This window comes from Coregonus lavaretus (assembly GCF_964263955.1).
Source record: "Coregonus lavaretus genome assembly, chromosome: 23".
Taxonomy (NCBI): Eukaryota; Metazoa; Chordata; class Actinopteri; order Salmoniformes; family Salmonidae; genus Coregonus; species Coregonus lavaretus.
In genome coordinates, this window is record NC_140010.1 from 2,825,639 (window position 1) to 2,850,085 (window position 24,447).

Consider the following 24,447-nt stretch of genomic DNA (forward strand, 5'->3'; position numbering starts at 1 on the left):
AGTTAGCAGTATTAACTCTATAGGGTCTAGTTAGCAGTATTAACTCTATAGGGTCTAGTTAGCAGTTCAGTTTGTTTACCAAAGTGATCTACGTCCTGTCTCTCTCTTCTCTGTGGTTCTGAACCCAACCCCACAGCTGAACTGACTCTTGAATGTTCTTCCAGAGCCGGATCCACAGCTGATAGACGTGGCCAAACACCTGGGCAACCTGCAGTTCAGAGTCTGGGAGAAGATGCATGGGATTGTGAAATACAGTGAGTATCATTTTACTTACCATGATGAAGAATTTTCTTTTATTTATGATATTTTTACCCCAAACAGTAAAACACTAATGCATTCAGACAAACAGGAGGAAAACGTGTACTATGATATTCTTTAAATAATCTATTAACAAACAATTATATGTTGTGGTAAAACATTTTTTCTTTTTATAGATCAACAGTATGAATATTGTTTTTTAAAAGCATTTAAAGTTCAAATCAATTAAATGCTTTCCCTCTCTCCTGGTGTCAGTCCTGACTAGTTCTAATCTCTAGTTCTGTCTGTTCAGCTCCTGTGATTCTGGACCCACGTCTCGTCCTGTCTGACCTGTGTGGAAGCTCTGACTAGTGTGGAGAGACAGCAGCTTCCTGACAACCCAGAGAGGGTTGATACCTGGGGATTGGTCCTGGGCTCTGAGGGCTTTAACTCAGGGACAGAAAGCTGAGACGTTGAGGTTGGGCACAGTACATAGTGGTTCATGGGTGTCATACCAGTCAGGTCAGAGGACGGGAAGGATGAGCATTAAAAGGTCCTCTGTAGCTCAATTGGTAGAGCATGGCGCTTGTAACGCCAGGGTAGTGGGTTCGATCCCCGGGACCACCCATACGTAAAAATGTATGCGCACATGACTGTAAGTCGCTTTGGATAAAAGCGTCTGCTAAATGGCTTATTATTATTATTATTATTATTATTATTATTATTATTATTATTATTAAAAGGTGCAGGGTATATTATAATGAAGGTAAATAGCCAGACTTTCCCATCAGAGTGGACTGGAATAAAGTAAAACTATCATACTCTGACCCTGATAATAACACATTCCTACACACCCTCACACACGCCCTCACTGAGAGAGTCTTTCCAGCCTGTCAAGTAGCTGAAATGGACATGGTCTCATTGACTCAACAACCAAAAACGCATATCTTAAGTTTAGCTTTCTTAATTAACTAGAAAATCAACCATTTTATTTCTGGTTGTTTGTCAGAGTGAGCTGGCTGACTCATTGATCCTGCTCTGTAGTACGCTCCTCTGGTATCTACAGCATGTATGACACATATTATTCAAATGTTTATTACATATATGTCCCTTATGTCACAACACATCTTAACAATATGTGTTAACATACACTATATATACAAAAGTATGTGGACACCCCTTCAAATTAGTGGATTCGGCTATTTCAGCCACACCCGTTGCTGACAGATGTATAAAATTGAGCACACAGCCATGCAATCTCCATAGACAAACGTTGACATTAGAATGACCCATACTGAAGAGCTTAGTGACTTTCAACGTGGCACTGTCATAGGATGCGACCTTTCCAACAAGTCAATTTGTCAAATTTCTGCCCTGCTGCCCCGGTTTACTGTAAATGCTGTTATTTTGAAGTGGAAACATCTAGGAGCAACAACGGCTCAGCCTCGAAGTGTTAGGCCACACAAGCTCACAGAACGGGACCGCCGAGTGCTGAAGCGTGTAAAAATCGTCTGTCCTCGGTTGCAACACTCACTACCGAGTTCCAAACTGCCTCTCGAAGCAACGTCAGCACAATAACTGTTAGTCGGGAGCTTCATGAAATGGGTTTCCATGGCCGAGCCGCCGCACACAAGCCTAAGATCACCATGCGCAATGCCAAGCGTCGGCGGGAGTGGTGTAAAGCGCGCTGCCATTGGACTCTGGAGTAGTGGAAACGTGTTCTCTGGAGTGATGGATCACTCTTCACCATCTGGCAGTCCGACAGACGAATCTGGGTTTGGTGGATGCCAGAAGTACGCTACCTGCCCCAATGCATAGTGCCAACTGTTAAGTGTGGTGGAGGAGGAATAATGGTCTGGGGCTATTTTTCATGGTTCGGGCTAGGCCCCTTAGTTCCAGTGAAGGGAAATCTTAACGCTACAGCATACAATGACATTCTAGAAGATTCTGTGCTTCAAACTTTCTGGCAACAGTTTGGGGAAGTCCCTTTCCTGTTTCAGCATGACAATGTGCACGAAAAGCGAGGTCCATACAGAAGTGGTTTGTCGAGATCAGTGTGGAAGAATTTGACTGGCCTGCACAGAGCCCTGACCTCAACCCCATCGAACACCTTTGGGATGAATTGGAAAGCCGACCGCAAGCCAGGCCTAATCGCCAAATATCAATTCCCGACCTCACTAATGCTCTTGTGAATGAATGGAAGCAAGTCCACGCAGCAATGTTCCAACATCTAGTGGAAAGCCTTCCCAGAAGAGTGGAGGCTGTTGTAGCAGCAAAGGGGGGACCAACCGTATATTAATGCCCATAATTTTGGAATGAGTTGTTTGATGAGCAGGTGTCAACATATTTTTGGCCATGTAGTGTATATGTTATGGGAACATTATTTCAGTGATACTTGTAGTCATGGTAATAAAACATTACAACAAAGGACACACAAAAAAACATAATTTAATTCATAAAAAATATTCTCATCACTTCTCAATTCAGCCATTTTACTGTTTTAAGCCGTTCCCCCTTTGTTGCACCTGGGAAGCGCTTCATGACAGCATCTGTGGAGGGAAAGCAACAACTAGAAGATAGAATACAATACAATGTAGAAAATAGTAAAAATTATGAAAAACCCTTGAATGAGTAGGTGTGGCCAAACTTCTGACTGGTTGTGTGTGTGTGTATATACAGTGGGGAGAACAAGTATTTGATACACTGCCGATTTTGCAGGTTTTCCTAATTACAAAGCATGTAGAGGTCTGTAATTTTTATCATAGGTACACTTCAACTGTGAGAGACGGAATCTAAAACAAAAATACAGAAAATCACATTGTATGATTTTGAAGTAATTAATTTGCATTTTATTGCATGACATAAGTATTTGATACATCAGAAAAGCAGAACTTAATATTTGGTACAGAAACCTTTTGTTTGCAATTGCAGAGATCATACATTTCCTGTAGGTCTTGACCAGGTTTGCACACACTGCAGCAGGGATTTTGGCCCACTCCTCCATACAGACCTTCTCCAGATCCTTCAGGTTTCGGGGCTGTCGCTGGGCAATACAGACTTTCAGCTCCCTCCAAAGATGTTCTATTGGGTTCAGGTCTGGAGACTGGCTAGGCCACTCCAGGACCTTTATGCTTTTTACGGAGCCACTCCTTAGTTGCCCTGGCTGTGTGTTTCGGGTCGTTGTCATGCTGGAAGACCCAGCCACGACCCATCTTCAATGCTCTTACTGAGGGAAGGAGGTTGTTGGCCAAGATCTCGCGATACATGGCCCCATCCATCCTCCCCTCAATACGGTGCAGTCGTCCTGTCCCCTTTGCAGAAAAGCATCCCCAAAGAATGATGTTTCCACCTCCATGCTACATGGTTGGGATGGTGTTATTGGGGTTGTACTCATCCTTCTTTTTCCTCCAAACACAGCAAGTGGAGTTTAGACCAAAAAGCTATATTTTTGTCTCATCAGACCACATTACCTTCTACCATTCCTCCTCTGGATCATCCAGATGGTCATTGGCAAACTTCAGACGGGCCTGGACATGCGCTGGCTTGAGCAGGGGGACCTTGCGTGCGCTGCAGGATTTTAATCCATGACGGCGTAGTGTGTTACTAATGGGTTTCTTTGAGACTGTGGTCCCAGCTCTCTTCAGGTCATTGACCAGGTCCTGCCGTGTAGTTCTGGGCTGATCCCTCACATTCCTCATGATCATTGATGCCCCACGAGGTGAGATCTTGCATGGAGCCCCAGACCGAGGGTGATTGACCGTCATCTTGAATTTCTTCAATTTTCTAATAATTGCACCAACAGTTGTTGCCTTCTCACCAAGCTGCTTGCCTATTGTCCTGTAGCCCATCCCAGCCTTGTGCAGGTCTACAATTATATCCCTGATGTTCTTACACAGCTCTCTGGTCTTGGCCATTGTGGAGAGGTTGGAGTTTGTTTGATTGAGTGTGTGGACAGGTGTCTTTTATACAGGTAAAGAGTTCAAACAGGTGCAGTTAATACAGGTAATGAGTGGAGAACAGGAGGGCTTCTTAAAGAAAAACTAACAGGTCTGTAAGAGCCGGAATTCTTACTGGTTGGTAGGTGGTCAAATACTTATGTCATGCAATAAAATGCAAATTAATTACTTAAAAATCATACAATGTGATTTTCTGGATTTTTGTTTTAGATTCTGTCTCTCACAGTTGAAGTGTACCTATGATAAAAATACAGACCTCTACATGCTTTGTAAGTAGGAAAACCTGCAAAATCGGCAGTGTATCAAATACTTGTTCTCCCCACTGTGTGTGTGTATGTATATGTGTGTGTATATATATATATATATATATATATATATATATATATATATATATATATATATATATATATATATATATATATATATATATATATATATATATATATATATATATATATATATATATATACTGCTCAAAAAAATAAAGGGAACACTAAAATAACACTTCCTAGATCTGAATGAATGAAATAATCTTATTAAATACTTTTTTCTTTACATAGTTGAATGTGCTGACAACAAAATCACACAAAAATGATCAATGGAAATCTAATTTATCAACCCATGGAGGTCTGGATTTGGAATCACCCTCAAAATTAAAGTGGAAAACCACACTACAGGCTGATCCAACTTTGATGTAATGTCCTTAAAACAAGTCAAAATGAGGCTCAGTAGTGTGTGTGGCCTCCACGTGCCTGTATGACCTCCCTACAACGCCTGGGCATGCTCCTGATGAGGTAGCGGATGGTCTCCTGAGGGATCTCCTCCCAGACCTAGACTAAAGCATCCGCCAACTCCTGGACAGTCTGTGGTGCAACGTGGCATTGGTAGATGGAACGAGACATGATGTCCCAGATGTGCTCAATTGGATTCAGGTCTGGGGAACGGGCGGGAAAGTCCATAGCATCAATGCCTTCTTCTTGCAGGAACTGCTGACACACTCCAGCCACATGAGGTCTAGCATTGTCTTGCATTAGGAGGAACCCAGGGCCAACCGCACCAGCATATGGTCTCACAAGGGGTCTGAGGATCTCATCTCGGTACCTAATGGCAGTCAGGCTACCTCTGGCGAGCACATGGAGGGCTGTGCGGCCCCCCAATGAAATGCTACCCCACACCATGACTGACCCACCGCCAAACCGGTCAAGCTGGAGGATGTTGCAGGCAGCAGAACGTTCTCTACGGCGTCTCCAGACTCTGTCACGTCTGTCACATGTGCTCAGTGTGAACCTGCTTTCATCTGTGAAGAGCACAGGGCGCCAGTGGCGAATTTGCCAATCTTGGTGTTCTCTGGCAAATACCAAACGTCCTGCACGGTGTTGGGCTGTAAGCACAACCCCCACCTGTGGATGTCGGGCCCTCATACCACCCTCATGGAGTCTGTTTCTGACCGTTTGAGCAGACACATGCACATTTGTGGCCTGCTGGAGGTCATTTTGCAGGGCTCTGGCAGTGCTCCTCCTTGCACAAAGGTGGAGGTAGCGGTCCTGCTGCTGGGTTGTTGCCCTCCTACGGCCTCCTCCACGTCTCCTGATGTACTGGCCTGTCTCCTGGTAGCGCCTCCATGCTCTGGACACTACGCTGACAGACACAGCAAACCTTCTTGCCACAGCTCGCATTGATGTGCCATCCTGGATGAGCTGCACTACCTGAGCCACTTGTGTGGGTTGTAGACTCCGTCTCATGCTACCACTAGAGTGAAAGCACCGCCAGCATTCAAAAGTGACCAAAACATCAGCCAGGAAGCATAGGAACTGAGAAGTGGTCTGTGGTCACCACCTGCAAAACCAGTCCTTTATTGGGGGTGTCTTGCTAATTGCCTATAATTTCCACCTGTTGTCTATACCATTTGCACAACAGCATGTGAAATTGATTGTCAATCAGTGTTGCTTCCTAAGTGGACAGTTTGATTTCACAGAAGTGTGATTGACTTGTGTTGTTACATTGTGTTGTTAAGTGTTCCCTTAATTTTTTTGAGCAGTATATATATATATATATATATATGTGTGTGTGTACAGTGGCTTGCGAAAGTGTTCACCCCCCCCCCCCCCCCCCCGGTATTTTTCCTATTTTGTTGCCTTAAAACCTGGAATTATAATAGATTTTTTGGGGGGTTTGTATCATTTGATTTACACAACATGCCTACCACTTTGAAGTTGCAAAATATTTTTTATTGTGAAACCAACAAGAAATAAGACAAACTGAACTTGAGCGTGCATAACTATTCACCCCCTCAAAGTCAATACTTTGTAGAGCTAACTTTTGCAACAATTACAGCTGCAAGTCTCTTGGGGTATGATCTCTATAAGCTTGGCACATCTAGCCACTGGGATTTTTTCCCATTCTTCAAGTCAAAACTGCTCAAGCTCCTTCAAGTTGGATGGGTTCCGCTGGTGTCCAGCAATCTTTAAGTCATACCACAGATTCTCAATTGGATTGAGGTCTGGGCTTTGACTAGGCCATATCAAATCATATTTTAAATGTTTCCCCTTAAACCACTCGAGTGTTGCTTTAGCAGTATGCTTAGTCATTGTCCTGCTGGAAGGTGAACCTCTGTCCCAGTCTCAAATCTCTGGAAGACTGAAACAGGTTTCCCTCTAGAATTTCCCTGTATTTAGCGCCATCCATCATTCCTTCAATTCTGACCAGTTTCCCAGTCCCTGCCGATGGGAAAAACAAGGGATGGTGTTCTCGAGGTGTTGGGTTTGCGCCAGACAGTGTTTTTCTTGATGGACAAAAAGCTCAATTTTAGTCTCATCTGACCAGAGTACCTTCTTCCATATGTTTGGGGAATCTCCCACATGCCTTTAGGTGAACACCAAACGTGTTTGCTTGTTTTTTTTAAAAAATTAAGCAATGGCTTTTTTCTGGCCACTCTTCTGTAAAGCCCAGCACTGTGGAGTGTATGGCTTAAAGTGGTCCTATGGACAGATACTCCAATCTCCGCTGTGGAGCTTTGCAGCTCCTTCAGGGTTATCTTTGGTCTCTTTGTTGCCTCTCTGATTAATGTCCTCCTTGCCTGGTCTATGAGTTTTGGTGGGCGGCCCTCTCTTGGCAGGTTTGTTGTGGTGCCATATTCTTTCAATTATTTTAAATAATGGATTTAATGGTGCTCCGTGGGATGTTCAAAGTTATGGATATTTTTTTTATAACCCAACCCTGATCTGTACTTCTCCACAACTTTGTCCCTGACCTGTTTGGAGAGCTCCTTGGTCTTCATGGTGCCGCTTGCTTGGTTGTGCCCCTGCTTAGTGGTGTTGCAGACTCCGGGGCCTTTCAGAACAGTTGTGTGTGTGTGTGTATATATACTGAGATCATGTGACAGATCATGTGACACTTAGATTGCACACAGGTGGACTTTATTTAACTAATTATGTGACTTCTGAAGGTAATTGGTTGCACCAGATCTTATTTAGGGGCTTCATAGCAAAGGGGGTGAATACATATGCACGCACCACTTTTCCGTTATTTATTTTTTTCACTTCACTTCACCAATTTGGACTATTTTGTGTATGTCCATTACATGAAATCCAAATAAAAATCCATTTAAAATGTACAGGTTGTAATGCTACAAAGTAGGAAAAACGCGAAGGGGGATGAATACTTTTGCAAGGCACTGTAGCTACATGTTGAACTTCCATCCTCTCAGGCCAGGGGCACAATGTATACATTTATGGTTGGATCGGAATTGCCGTTATAATCATTGGCCAGCACGGAGAATTAAGTAAAACCACAAGTCCAGATCCCCATCTCCAACCATGGCTAATTTAGGAATGGGCCGATTTTTAGCCAACAGCTAAGATGCAATAATTAAAAGTTTGTCTGTCAATGACGTTTGGATTCTGGTAATGTCATTGGTGTGAAGCCAAATCCAAACTGGCTTCTCTTGACAATTTTTTTTTTGGTGCGCCAGGACCACTGAATTTAGCTCAACGCTGATTGGCTATTATTTTGTCCTTTTTTTTTTATCAAGGGAGGCCAAATGCTCGCTGGCTTCGCTGGCTTCCCTTGCGTTCATTGCTACGGCGGCAACAATGTCATACTCTTTTTGACCAGACAGCATCAGATAGTTGGGCTACACATACTGAGACAGAGGGGGCGCTGTTTCGTTCGCTCGGATGCCTTCTCTCCGATGAGATACGTTCAGCCTCTTCTATGAAACACAGAGATGAAAGATACTTTATTTTGTATGTATTTGTTGTAGTATTCATTTTTTTGGCATTCATGAATACACGCCACTGCATTCAATTGCTCCTCCCTGTTGTACACAACAAGCGTCCATTCCCCCTTTCAGAAGGGGATTTATGGCCGATTTTTAAGATTAAAACCTCAACCGTTACGGTCAACCCTGTTCCTTTAATGGCTCTTACTAGTCTTATTTATTGATTTTAATGTTTTACTGGGGTGTGCCTAATGAACATAAACCCGATTCCGATCAAACTAATTGTGTACAACATTGAGATGATTGTGATTATTAAAGTTGAATGCAGGTCCCTCAGCACATGGCCCTGTTCATGGGATAAATTGCTGAACTATAAAGTAGAGGCTCTTTTCATCAGGTCTTCAGTCATCCCAGATATAACAGCTGCTGTAGAGGTCAAGGCTATTTTGTAACGCAGGGGGAATTAACAATACATAAACTCTCCTGTAGGGTGAGGTCCTCGGGACTATCCTAAAACACACGGGTTCCTTAAAATCAAGGAGTGGCGCATGGGATTGACAACAATATCAGCAATGACACGATACATTTATTTTAGTTTTCAGCGTCACAAGAATCTCCATAGGCGTATGTAATTTCCCATACATCTTCAGCTCTGCACAGCTGTTAGGAAGGCAATTTCGTTATTTGTTAGATAACTAGGCTATCAGTTAGCTTTTACCCCACCCCCTGGCCAAATTAGCTAATGTTCTTGATTCTAGTTACTAAGATAAATAAATCTCAAATTAGCTACTCACTTTAGGGTTAACTTCTTTTTTAGGTATTTTCTGAACAGCTTCTCACTCCTTTGTTTCTCCAGTTGTCAGTTCGACCACACACCATTTTTCACACTCATTTGTGGCGCCCAAATAAAAAAATTACAGTTGGAACATGTTGCTAGGCTACCAGTTACAGTGCTTTTAGCTTGTGGTTTGCATGCGCCTTTTATGCAGAGGGAATACAAAAATTATAACTAGTGTCAGAAAGAATGATATTTGTCAAGTTATTGAGCATGTCCTCAACTGAAATAAGCATCAGAAATTGTCCTCATTTAGCTTATCAAAAAGCATGTCAAGATCCTGATATGGACCTCAGTCAAGTGTATGTGCTGAGAAGATATACTATGTACGCCTACTGTCAGTATTTGTCATCATACAGCGAAAATAAGATGTCCATAGACCTATCTCAGGATATCTAATGAGTCAATATCCGGTCATAACATGTATCATGTCCGGAGGGAATCCAAAAAATATTTCTGCAGAAAGAAAAATATGAATTTCATATTTTAAAATTATTGAGCATGTGCTGAAAACTCAGAAATGCATCAGAAATCATCCTTATTTTCAGCATATCAAAAAGCTAGATCCGGATATGGACCTCAGCCAAGGGAAGCAAATCTGGAATCAATATAGCTTCATATATTTTTCAATCTTTACTAATGACATGTCATTTGACATTTTAGTCATTTAGCAGACGCTCTTATCCAGAGCGACTTACAGTTAGTGCATACATTTTTCATACTGGTCCCCCGTGGGAAACGAACCCACAACCCTGGCGTTGCAAGCGCCATGCTCTACCAACTGAGCTACAGGGGACCATGTACTATGTATGCGGATGACTCAACACTGTACACGTCAGCTACCACAGCGACTGAAATGACTGCAACACTTAAAGAGAGCTGCAGTTAGTTTCAGAGTGGGTGGCAAGGAAGAAGTTAGTCCTAAGTATTTCAAAAACTAAAAGCATTGTATTTGGGACTAATCATTCACTAAACCCTATATCTCAACTAAATCTTGTAATAAATGATGTGGAAATTGAGCAAGTTGGGGTGACTAAACTGCTTGGAGTAACCCTGTATTGTAAACTGTCATGGTCAAAGCATATTGATACAACAGTAGCTAAGATGGGGAGAAGTATGTCCATAATAAAGCACTGCTCTGCCTTTTTAACAACACTATCAACAAGGCAGGTCCTACAGGCACAAGTTTTGTCGCACCTGGACGACTGTTCAGTCGTGTGGTCAGGTGCCATGAAGAGGGACCTCTGAAAATTACAATTGGCTCAGAACAGGGCAGCACGGCTGGCCCTTAAATGTACACGGAGAGCTAATATTATGTATTTCAGTCTCTCATGGCTCAAAGTGGAGGAGAGATTGACTTCATCACTACGTGTTTTTGTAAGAAGTGTTGACATGCTGAATGCACCGAGCTGTCTGTTTTTAAACTACTAGCACACAGCTCGGACACCCATGCATACCCCACAAGACATACCACCAGAGGTCTCTTCACAATCCCCAAGTCCAGAACAGACTTTGGGAGGCGGACAGTAGTACATAGAGCCATGACTACATGGAACTCTATTTCACATCAGGTAACTGATGGAAGCAGTAGAATCAGATTTTTTTTTAAAAACTGGTAAAAATACACCTTATGGAACAGTGGGGACTGTGAAGAGACACACACAGGTACAGACACACTCATACACATGATAAGACACGCACTCTACACACACGTACACATGGATGTTGTATTGTAAATACAGTGGTGTGAAAAAGTGTTTGCCCCCTTCCTGATTTGTTTGTTTGTTTGCATGTTCGCCACACTTAAATGTTTCAGATCATCGAACAAATTTAAATATCAGTAAAAGATAACACAAGTAAACACAAAATTTGTAGTTTTGAAATGAAGGTTGTTATTATTAAGGGGAAACAAAATCCAAACCTACCTGGCCCTGTGTGAAAAAGTGGATTTTGGAAAGAAAACATGGGTTTCCCTTGCATTTTCAACTCTGTTGATGGTTTTCTCACACTGGTATAGACACCTGCGCTCTAGCCAACAGCTCGTAGATACAGTGCGGGTATAGCCTACATCAGTGGTTCCCAACCTTTTTCGGTGACTACCACCAGTACAGTTCCCCATGAACTGCCTCCTCATGTGCATTTTACCAGTATGCCTACGGTTTCATGAGTCTTCTCAAGTACCCCCAGCCCCTGGTTGGGATCCATTGACCTACATGATGAGATTATTATGGACAAAAGCAAGATTATTTTTATTTGTCAAACGGCAGCCAAGTATCGATGATGATGTCACCAGAATAAGACCCTCGATATTTATTGGAAAGGAGCATCAAGCTCATCACCGTGGCACTTTCACCACCCTGTGAATTTCATCATAATTTATTTCATCTGTAGCCTAATAAACTGCACGTTTTCCCGACGAGTCATTGTGGGAGGACTACACAACATGTCATCGCGTGACTCCAAATTGACTTCATATGATGGTTATTATATCAATATTTGCACATAGAAACATTTCCACCAACATTTGTCGCGTAATTAATTTTACTGCCACAAACAGATCCCACCATGTCTATCGTCTTTTGTTTTGTCTACATTTTAAAAGTGTTTTGTTTCCATCAGGCCTTACATTACATTTTTTTATCCGACATGTACTTTACTCGCATAAAAAGGTCTGGCTAGGGAAATGCAAAAATCCGGTCTGTTGTTTCCTAAGACCTTTGTTCTGAGAATTCCCCACAATCTCCAAAGTGTTCGCTTTCAATTGCGATCATGGTTATGCATATGTGTAGCGGGTTATAAATATTTGCGGTAGAACTAAAGGATATTCAGGGGATACCTTTTCTTATTTTGCTGGACTGAGTATATTCATTCCTATGCGGTCAGGGCATACTGTATATTATGCAGTAGTTGAATTACAATCACGAGTCAGGACACAAGAGGGCGCTATTGTGTTGGAGGGAGTTCTGAACTGGCTTCATTATTAAAACCAAGTCACTTGATGAAGTTGATTCATTCTCATGGGCTTCCTTTTTCCCACAGCGTTTCAGGTAAATATTCATTTATTTGTCGAAACCGAGAGTGTTGAGAATTTATAAGGTGTTCAGGAATATGGTGTGACATTCTTTAAGATGGTTATCGGTAACAGATTTATATTTTTGACCAGAATGCAATGAAGCTAGTAAGCTCGGGAGACAAGATAGCTATCTATCTAGAGGGGCTGCTAGCTAGTTTCAAAGGGGTGCCGCCAGTGTATGCGTGTTGATATTCGAGCAACTATTTTGTAATACATATTGCAGTCAATGTATCAGACTGTATAATTGTATAAAAGGGAGAATATGTCATCTCATGGTTCAAGGGTGATGCAGGACGTAGTTGGGCTGGTTTTTACAGTAATAGTTGGAGTAAAAGGATCTGTAACCGAACTGTTGCTTAGTAACTCACACACTTCCAGGGTGCACTTCATGTGAAGGCTGCTCTCTGTGATTGACTCCTGGCTCTGGTGCTCATGTCTGCTGTGATGGGACAATTTGTTGCCTAAATATCCCCCTTGGAGTGCCACATTCAAACACATACAAGCACAAACAGATACAGATACACACACACACACTGCAGTGGTAGATGTCTAAGTGGAAAAGCATTATGGGTACTCAGCAGTAAGTGAGTTTCACTTCCCTCTCGCCAAATCAAACTAATGTTTCCTCTCCATCTTTTCAATTCAGCAATAAAGAAAATCCAAGGCCCTGCTTTGGAAAAACATTTCCTAATTCGAGTTCACCATGACAACCATTTATAAAGACGGGTGAAATTGTACAATTTGAATGGACACCCCTAACTGTCACCCCACATTACGCTATCATAGAAATAAAATGTTGTCCTAGTGACAAAACACATACATTTCCTTCACAATATGAGAGTGAGGGTGGGTTGCACTAACATGGTTTAAATTATTCTAGGATTAGAGCTAATCTAGGTTTTGTAAATCAAGGTTTATAATTAAGCAGAGATGTGTTGCACCACTTAATTTTAAATCTGGATCAGTAAATATATGATTAACGGTTTTAAACTATGATTAGTGACATGTTACACCAATATATATGAGGTATTTCGTGAGTTGAAACGAAGTAGCTAGCTAGCCTACTTGACAAATGAGGCCACAAAGTTGCTGTTCCTTGATAAAATAATAACAGTGTAACGTTAGAACTGTCTGCAACTCCATCCTGGAAGGTTTTCATGGGTTGGCTGATTTGAAATAAAATCCGTTATTTACCAGTACTAGACAGAAAACTCATTCGATAGCTAACGTTAGCTACTGTAGCTAGCTAGTTTATAAACCAAGCTATCTAGCATAAAATGTAATGTATTGTCATTACTTAACGTTATTTAGCAGTTTATTATTTGTCCGCTAGCCACCTGATCATGGCACGTCAAAGAAGTTCAAATTTCTCCGCTTATGAAATAGACCTCTTGTCGGAGCTGATGGAGGAATTTAGTAACGTACTGGAGGATAAAAAAACCAGACAACACGACTGTCAAAAAGAAGGAAGACACCTGGGCCGTTTTACGCGACAGGTTGAATGGATCGACACGGATTAAAGAGAAGAGGGGCCAGGTCAGATGAAGGCTGCTGGAGAAACTTAAAAGCGAAAGTCTAAAAGGATGCGGCAGAGGAGAGGCCGGGGCTCTTTCAGACCTGAGGGGGGGCTCTTTCAGACCTGAGGGGGGCCTCCGTCCAAGGGAATTGATCCTCTCTCCCAGAAAATATGCGAGATGATTCCCCAGCAGTTTGCCCCTCTCCTTAACCCCTATGATGACGACGGACAACTTGACCCGCCAATATTTAGTAAGCATAAATAACTGGTAAATATCAATGACTATAATGCACGTTAAAACTAACGTTAATGCTACTTCACTACAATGTTACCGTAATCAGGCCCATTACATCATGTTGCATAACGTCATCATTCGTACCAAGGCTGGGCATATCATAAGCCCAAATTCAATTGTTGTACATAAATAGCTTACTAATAATGAGTTAATTTTCTGTCTTTCCTTTCCTTTAGTTGAGCTGACACCCTGTGCCTTGGAGAAACAGCAGTGCCTGGATCTTGCTCCAGCAGCAAAAACACCAGACAGGCCAAGCAAACGCCCCAGAACTGACATGAACCAAGCTCATATGGATGTTTTGGAGCTGGTGAGAGAGAAATATCTACTGCAGATTGAGGTCCTGAATTTACAAAAAGAGCTACTGCAAATTCAGAAACAGAAACTGCTTAAGGGAAAAAAATGCCCACTGTGTAAAGAATGCTGATCTTTTTTATTTATTTAAGCAATGCTTTCCCAAGCAATGTGGTGTCCTCCAGTCTTGTCCCCACTGTTGTGTTCTGATGTTTCCAGTTCCACCCTATATGGTATTGAGAATAACAAAGTCTAAATAATACATTTGAATACAGATAGCCTAATTAGGAATTGTTTGTGTCGATCAAAATATAATATTGCTTTTTACATGTTACCAATGTTACATTATATGCACCTTAGGCTGCGAAATGGTTCTCAATCAAGGTTCTCCTCACAGCATTCCCACTTGCATTGGCAGCATGTTGCACCTGGCCATCTTCTGCATTCTCCTCAGGTAGGACCTCCTCAGCCTCCTCAAGTAGCTCATCTCCTTGTCTGTTGCCAAAGTTATACAGAACTGCCACTGCAATAATGATTGTCAGTGTAGTGTCCATCTTCGTGCGGAGCCCCTCCTTTAGGCACGGGAATCTTTTTTTCCACATTCCAAAAACTATGAGATCTCTTGCCAGGATATGAGAGGTGGTGTATTATCTCTCTTCAGGTGTCTGGGGGTTTAAAAGAGGAGTCATAAGGTACCCAGGACAGGCATATCCATTGTCACCTAGCAGAGGTGGGACAAAGTCATTGTTATGCAAGTCACAAGTAAGTCTCAAGTCTTTGCCCTCGAGTCCCGAGTCAAGTCGAGTCAAAGATGAGGCAAGTCCCAAGTCGAGTCAAAAGTCAAAGCCATCAAGTCTCAAGTCGAGTCCAAAGTCCTACCATTTTAGTTTCGAGTCATTTCAAGTCCTCTTACCACAGAAATAAAATGTATACAAATCATGTATGTCTGTAAGATTTGTATTTATTTAAACCTTTTTATACAATAACATTAATCAAATACAGCAAAAAACATAACATTTAATTTTCACAAAAAAAATGCTTGTATTTGAACAGCATATTGCACTAGAACAATGCAGAGAGAGAGAGAGAGAGAGAGAGAGAGAGAGAGAGAGAGAGAGAGAGAGAGAGAGAGAGAGAGAGAGAGAGAGAGAGAGAGAGAGAGAGAGAGAGAGAGAGAGAGAGAGAGAGAGAGAGAGAGAGAGAGAGAGAGAGAGAGAGAGAGAGAGAGAGAGAGAGAGAGAAAATGGTTTACGGGGAAGGACAAACACCAAAGCTCTGGAAGTAAAAACAGTGTGGGAACCTGCACTGCAAATGAAGATCTTACTCCATGTGAAACTCCTACCACAGGAGAGAGAGAGCTGTGTGGACAGGTGATGAGCAGAGAGTGAGTGTGTGTGCGCGCATGCGTGCTGTGGACAGGTGGAGGGAGGCCCCTATACTGCATTGCATTTGCAAAAGATCAAATTGGCCAAAAGTCTGTCAGTCATTTGTGCACGATGGGGACGCAGAATGATGCCACCATGGCTGAAAACTCGCTCCACTGGAGCACTAGAAGCAGGCACTGCCAAGACTCGGATGGCTACTTGAAAGAGTGAAGGAAGAGTCTTACTGTTCAGTGCCCAGAACAAAAGGGCATTCTGTCCTTCTGCCATGTCAATGTAGTGACTTAGCTGTACTGCTGGTGGGGTCCCAACATCCCTTTTCTGCCTCTTATGGTATGCAGCAAACAGCCCTTCTCCTTCCATGTCCTCTAGTTCTTCTTCAGCAGGCACCGGCACAGGCTGCTCTGTCTCTGCAGCATCTTGCAGGATCAATTCTAAAAATAAAAATAAAAACGTGTCACAACAGCAGAAACAAAAGAGCCCTTATTTCTGATGTTGATGATACTGTTCAAGACTGAAATTTTTTATTATTGTTAAAGTCAGATTAATATCACATTAGATCCTATATCAGATTAAGATCAAATTATTGTACGTTGCATTTAAGTTGCATTGCAAGTCAATAATATTTACCTTTAACTCGTTGTGCCACCTCTGCCTTGATGTCACGGTTGACCAGCACATGGGGCTCAATCCACAGCAGACAAAAGGCTGGATCCAAGGCAGCTGCTTTCAGGTAGACTGTGTCTGAAAAGGGGGCAGTGATCCCTTCTTGAGACTGGGCCATTTTTACATTAATGAAGATCCCAAGAAATCTTTTTTTCAGGGATGCCTGCAGACCTCTGACCAGGCCACTCAGGAAACGAACTTGAGGCTTCAGCTTCTCAAGATGGTGATTGAGGGACAAGATGGATGGAACAACTGCACTGATTGTAATGACTTTCTCCCCCTGTGTCAAATCAGTTGCTTCTCCGAACGGTTTTAAGATGTCCACCAACTCCTTCAGCAGATTCCACTCTCGTGGTGTGAATGACAGTTCTTTATGCCCGGCCTTCTCAAGAACTGCGCAGAGCTTTTGCTGATCACAATGAAGGACTGCTTTTACCTGCCGCAGTGTGGAATTCCACCTCGTGCTCACTGCAGCAGGGATGCCTCTGTGCTCCCCAAATTCACCATCGAAGATGTCTTTAAACGTTGTGCTTGTGTGGAGCAGGGAGCTAAGTTTTGATAACTTGGAGAGAGAAGGACATGCCGCTTTTGTTTCTTTCAAACCGTCTCCCACAACCAGCTGCAATGTGTGTGCAAAACACTGCAGGCGCTGTTTCTTTGCCATAGCAGCATCGACGGTTTGCTGGTCTTCTTGGGTTAAGTCATGCCATAGCTCAGGATCATCAAGATTATCTCCAGCATCTTCATCTTCCTCCTGTTCGCTGGGGAAGCAGACTGTAAATGCCTTGCGCATGTTAGCAGCATTGTCACTAATTATATAGTCCAATTTAGCTTTGATGTTGTATTCATCACATATTGCCTCAAATTGGTCACAGATTCGCTCTGCTGTGTGAGAGCCTTTGAAGCGGTTGCAGGCCAAGAGATTAGTCTTTAGCTGTACCCTCTCTGCATCTCGCTCCATCCAGTGCACAGTGACACCAAGGAATCCCCTCATCTTTCGATCAGACCAAATGTCCACAGTGACTGAAACATGGTCAGTGTTGCTCAATTGAGTTTTTAACTTTGACCGTCTCTCCTCAGCAAGGCTCTCTGTTTTTGTGGTCAGCGTTCGGCGACATACTGGGGTATACTTGCTGTCCAGCACAGCCAGAAAGTGACGAAAGCTCTTATTTTCCACAATAGACAGAGGGAAATTGCAATCAATAATCAAGTCAGACAGTATCGCATTGGAGATGGCCTTCTGCTGTGGGTGGGTCAGGCTGTAACGCCCTACACGAGTGTCAAGGAATTGTGAGATTGAAGGCTGTTGTGGTTCATCTACGATGATTTTGTTCATCTGGTATTCTTCATACCTGTAACAGAGAAGAATATGAAACAGATGTCAGAAAATCCTTTACAGCCACACATGTTGTATTTGAAACTACTCTTTACTCATATCAATGTTGTTGTGTTAATATTCATTGCCTATTGTACACTACGGTTTACGATAATACATTTCAGTGTCAGTGTATGCAATATTAAGAATATTTTCACTGCTTCAAAATTCATAAGAAAGCCCTTTCCCTCAAGAAACTGAAGTCATATGCTTTATAGCAGTGGTTTTCAAAGTGGGGACGGGGACCCTTGGGTGCCGCGAGGGGGTTCTAGGGGGGCCATGGCAAGTTGGCATGAAAAGTATAGAAAAACAAAATAATTGAATAAATTAAATAACTAAAGTAAACCAAATTAAACCAAAAATAAGCTAAACAATATTCCCATTAGTTAAGAACTGCACTATAATAATCTATTGCATCTCTGAACATTACTACTATAATCGTTATTATTTTATTATATACTGTATATATCCCAGTGGTGCGCTGCCTCACAGACCTACTGTAGACTACGGTAGCACTCTGTCCATGCGCTGTCTGCTGTTTGGGCATGATATGAAAAGGGAAGGCTAATGGTGGATCTACTGTGACTGTGTTATCATTTTCCTCTTTACAATGTATACGTCTTACTATGTTTCCTGTTGTACTTGGATGGGTTTAGGGATGCACCAACTACATCCGAGTTGTGAAAGGGGGTGCATTCATTGTTTAATTGTGATATTTTGTCTTCAGCGACAATTCAGCTTAGTTGTGATTAACCAAAATTACATAAACGACCTCAATGAGGCAGCACACCAGCAAATCTGAAACTGAATTCTAAAACGCTTAACGTGAAAAACGCTTAACGTTGCTTAATGCTTAATATACTAAGACAGTAATATTATAAGACCAAACTCTGCAAATATCATATTAATAAAGCATACTATGTACAAAACATCAGATGAGCCCAGAATACATAGTAGCCTACATAAGACATGTTAAGCCTTTTCTTATAATGGTTTTCTATGGGAGGAAAACACTTAACGTGTTGTTAAACGTGTTTGCGTTCATATTCTGGCCTCATCTGATGTTTTGTACATTTAGTATACTTTATTAATATGATATTTATAGTTTGGTCTTTTAATATTACTGTCTCAGTATATTAAGACACGTTAAGCCTTTTCTTATAATAGTTTTCTATGGGAGGAAAACGCAACGTGTTATTAAACGTGTTTGCGTTCATATTCTGGGCTCATCTGATGTTTTGTACATAGTATACTTTATTAATATGATATTTACAGAGTTTGGTCTTTTAATAACACTGTCTTAGTACATTAAAGAACGTTAAGCGTTTTTCACGAAAGCGTTTTAGAATGTCCATATAATAGCAGTTCAAAAATCCATATTTTTGTAAGCATGAACCAGCAAGGGAGACGTGCGTTTGTCTCGTTGATACAGTAAATATGCAGCAGCTAGCTAGTAAGTTACGGTACATCCGATAAGGTGCGTAGCATTCGTTCAAAACTTACCTTTCTTTGTGCAACTTCAGGTGTCGAACAAAGTTGGACGTTGTGGCAGCTCCGTCTGTAATCTTCGATCCGCATGTTTTGCAGATTGCAACTCGTTTTTTGTCGACTACCTCGTAATTTTTATAGCCAAACCAAACTATCTTCGGTATCATTTTGACAACTGGCGCGTTGTTGCTTGATGTGCTTCATTGGTTGTCTTGCAATGTGCCTGCTTAGATGCTGTCGAATCAAAACAACGTGGGACTACAGTGATTGGATAACGTGCAGGCAGCGCGCGCTCTCTGTATGCATACAGGTGGATGGTGCACATTTTTTTCACAGATGCAGATAAACGGAGAGCGGCGCGGCCGTGTGAAAATGTTTTTCCCCAGTTTTCATGGGAAGTAGCAAGTCTTCTCGAGTCATAAGGCGCAAGTCCAAGTGAAGTCACGAGTCATTGATGTTAAAGTCCAAGTCGAGTTGCAAGTCTTTGTACATTTTGTCGAGTCGAGTCTGAAGTCATCAAATTCATGACTCGAGTCTGACTCGAGTCCAAGTCACATGACTCGAGTCCACACCTCTGTCACCTAGTAGGTGGCCTTCATATGCCCCCCTTTCCAGCATTGCACACAGACAACTATTGTCAAAGATTCTGCTGTCATGGGTGGATCCTGGCCATCTAGCTACGATGTTGGTGAGCTGACCTTTGTCATTACAGACAGCCTGCACGTTGATGGAGCAGTAACCTTTACGATTATGGAATAGTTCTCCATTCTCATCACCAGGGTTGGGAATAAGAATGTGTGTACAGTCTACTGCCCCTAGTACACCTGGGAATCTAGCTCTCCTGTAAAATCCAGATGCTGTTTCCTCTCTAGGCTTGAACCTTATGTACTGATTCTTCAGACTGGCAATAGCACTGGACCCTCTGGCTACAATCCTGCAGACGGTTGACTTGTGGAGTCCAAAAAGGTCCCCATTCACCATCTGGAAACATCCAGTTGCGTAGAACCGTAGGGTCTCCCGAATGGCGCAGTGGTCTAAGGCACTGCATCGCAGTGCTAGCTGTGCCACTAGAGATCCTGGTTCGAATCCAGGCTCTGTCGTGGCCGGCCGCGACCGGGAGACCCATGGGGCGGCGCACAATTGGCCCAGCGTCGTCCAGGGTAGGGGAGGGAATGGCCTGCAGGGATGTAGCTCAGTTGGTAGAGCATGGTGTTTGCAACGCCAGGCTTGTGGGTTTGATTCCCACGGGGGACCAGTATGTAAAAATAATGTATGCACTCACAAACTGTAAGTCGCTCTTGATAAGAGCGTCTGCTAAATGACGTAAATGTAAATGGGTCACCAAGAGCTGAAGTAGTGGGGGTACAGCCACGTTCCTATCACTCCCATGTTTAATGGTTGGTCCAACCTGTCTGTCCAGTTGCATTACAGAGTCCTTGGAGAAGCGGTATCGCCTTGAAAACTCATCATTATCATAAAATTCAACAGGATTTAACCTGTCTCTAATTATTCTCTGAGGAACTCTGTTGTTTTGGGGTCTCCACAGTAGATATGTTGCCATTTTATCAGTTAAACCACCTCAAGTGGCAGTTTAGAATTTAATCTCCAATCTAAATGTATGTTATTTTATTTTTTATTGAGCAACAGGCTTACAATTAATATAGGTTTAAAGTGAAAAAATAAACTTAGATTAGAGGAAGGATTTAATTTAACTAGGATTAATTTAAAACCTAGGTTTAAAATTTGGTGCAACAAGATGAATAGATAAACCATGATTTAACCCAGTTTAAGAGTTAATCCATGTTGGGGCAGCCCACCCTATGTGAATGTTCTTAGTGTGTTCATGGATGAGATTGAAATACTGAAATGTGTTTTGTTGTATTTGGCAATGTCAATGATATTTCTGTTATTTAATAATAATAATAATAATAAATAAAAATAAAAACTCAGCTAAAACTACCGTTGGGCTATAGCACGAACTAGAATCCTATAACTGGACGAATCATGACGAAATGTAATGTTGTTGAAAGCCTGTGCAGAGACTACGTTCAGGCAAATCTTTTCTGATATTCCTTTCTGGTGGATCAGCTTCAGCATGGAACAGGTTTGTTTGTTTGTGTGCGTGGTTGTGTGTGTCTGTGGGAGCATCCCAATTGCATACTCCTCGCGCCCTCTCGCTTCGCCTCCTTCTCAAAACCCATTGGATGAGAAAGCCAGAGGTTCCGCCCCTCTGACCTTCTCCTCCAATGGGTTTTGAGAAGGAAGCGAGGTCGAGAGGACACGAGAGGAATGCAATTGAGATTCTCCCAATGTCTGTGTGGCGCACACATGATGGACCAGTGACAGTGATGAGGAACGGTCTTACAGTAATGAGTAAAAGGCACTGCATGGTCAGTCCGTCGTCTGCATCGGGCCGTGCAGCATTTACACTGATACAGCCTCTGCAGAAGTCAAGGGCAGTCATACTTCTTGCGCTTCGCGGAGCAGCAGCAGGGCTGTTGTCAAGGAAGTGAGTTTGTGTTCATACAGGACCTCCTGCCCCCACCTACCGCCGCCCAATCACGTCAATGCGGAGTTATACAGAGCCCTTCTGCATTGTTACAACATTTATGAGTCGCAAGGCGATGCGATATGGAGCTCAATCTGCATGCCTCCGGAGGCTCCGCCTCCATATAGAGCCTCTAACCCCATTTTCTGATCATGCATAAGTTCACGTTTAGGTTATACATCATGGGGCTGGATAGAAGCAGTCTACCGTCCTCAGAAATTGATAATATTTGCTTTAATTGCCTCATAAAATAATAGTAAATAAATCATATTGTTTGTTCTAGCTCTCATAATGCTCTGATTGAGAATAGCCTATGTGTAGGCTATAGAACTTTAGGACAGCACCTTCTTAAGCTAGAATATTTGGGAAATAAACTACTGTTCATAACTTTAAAAGGTTAACTTTACCTTTTAAAGGTACTACATGTAACAGACCACCTCTTTTTGTCAAATTGACTGGGGCCAGCAAATCTGTTGTTGTCAAATTGACTGGGGCCAGCAAATCTGTTGTTGTCAAATTGACTGGGGACAGCAATTCTCTTGTTTTCAAATTGACTGGGGCAGAGCGATTTCTACATGTTTGGGGCTTACCATTTGCTGACCCCAGTCAATTTGACAACAACAGATTTGCTGGCCCCAGTCAATTTGACAACAACAGATTTGCTGGCCCCAGTCAATTTGACAACAACAGATTTGCTGGCCCCAGACAATTTGACAACAACAGATTTGCTGGCCCCAGTCAATTTGACAACGAGAGACGGTCTGTCGTTTGTTGACCAATAAGAAGGCTGCTCCATTAGAATGCAATTTTGTGTGGGAAAAAAAAAATAGATATATTAAGGACATTTTCTGAAATTACAATGCAAAAATATTACATATAACTCCTTTAACTTTTCTTAAAGCTTTTATGATAGGCCTACTAGGAGGATAGGTTATTGCATGGAGGGATTTTCCCGGCCCGCATGGATAATTTCTTTCTTAATAAGCTTAAACTTGATTAAACTTGTCATTAGATTTTTTCTTCAGGCTATTGAGATAGTTTGTTCTCTCTCATGGCTAACTTAAATTTTTAGGCTATTCAAATAACTTTTTAAGATGGAACTCTGTTACATTCATTGTTTGATCGAGATAAAGCCATGCATAAGATGGTAAAAGTGTAGCCTATAGCCCAAAGTCATATTCATAGTTTATCGTCTATCGAATGGAGAGAGAAGGGAATGCAGACTGGGTTTTTAAACAGCTAAACAAGATAGTTGTTTAGCTCAGGGTAGTGGGTTCGAACCCCGGGACCACCCATACACAAAAATGTATGCACGCATGACTGTAAGTCGCTTTGGATAAAAGCGTCTGCTAAATGGCATATTATTATTATATAGTTAAGGAGTGTCCGTTATTTAAAAAAATATATCGATTTAGGCTATAGTCTAAGGCCCATGCATTCGACAGAGAGAGAAACAATGTTTTCTGACTGGACATTTAGCGCTGCTTTGGTGGAATTCGCCGCTCTGTCTGGCCTACATTACTCTTGCTTTCTGTATATAACATATGCTCTGTCTGGCCTACATTACTCTTGCTTTCTGTATATAACATATGCTCTGTCTGGCCTACATTACTCTTGCTTTCTGTATATAACATATGCTCTGTCTGGCCTACATTACTCTTGCTTTCTGTATATAACATATGCTCTGTCTGGCCTACATTACTCTTGCTTTCTGTATATAACATATGCTCTGTCTGGCCTACATTTACTCTTGCTTTCTGTATATAACATATGCTCTGTCTGGCCTACATTACTCTTGCTTTCTGTATATAACATATGCTCTGTCTGGCCTTACTCTTGCTTTCTGTATATAACATATGCTCTGTCTGGCCTACATTACTCTTGCTTTCTGTATATAACATATGCTCTGTCTGGCCTACATTACTCTTGCTTTCAGTATATAACATATGCTCTGTCTGGCCTACATTACTCTTGCTTTCTGTATATAACATATGCTCTGTCTGGCCTACATTACTCTTGCTTTCTGTATATAACATATGCTCTGTCTGGCCTACATTACTCTTGCTTTCTGTATATAACATATGCTCTGTCTGGCCTACATTACTCTTGCTTTCTGTATATAACATATGCTCTGTCTGGCCTACATTACTCTTGCTTTCTGTATATAACATATGCTCTGTCTGGCCTACATTACTCTTGCTTTCTGTATATAACATATGCTCTGTCTGGCCTACATTACTCTTGCTTTCTGTATATAACATATGCTCTGTCTGGCCTACATTACTCTTGCTTTCTGTATATAAACAATGCTCTGTCTGGCTACATTACTCTTGCTTTCTGTATATAACATATTTATTCAAATAGGCTATAGCAATAGGAATAGTCAAATTACTCTCACTCTCAAACTATAATTTTGATGTTATGGATGGTAAGTCCTTGAATCCATAGCTCAGTCTATACATTTGAAAGTGGTTACATTTCTCAAGCCTCATTCCACAGCTGTTTACCAAAACAATTATATTTATTGGGGTGCCCGTTTTTGTTGTTGTTGGAATCCCAGATTGCT

General features: G+C 42.0%; 1 protein-coding gene across 1 annotated transcript in view; it reads right to left on the minus strand.

Moving 5' to 3' along the window:
• Positions 1 to 17,816: 17,816 nt before the first annotated feature.
• LOC311098823 (myosin heavy chain, fast skeletal muscle-like) overlaps positions 17,817 to 24,447 on the minus strand; it is a gene marked incomplete at both ends in the record, with an annotated part of 28,806 nt that continues 22,175 nt past the window's right edge. Inside the window, one exon of the mRNA XM_084139393.1 lies at positions 17,817 to 17,822. Coding sequence (XP_083995519.1) covers positions 17,817 to 17,822 — 6 coding nt within the window. The remainder of the gene's footprint in view (positions 17,823 to 24,447) is intronic.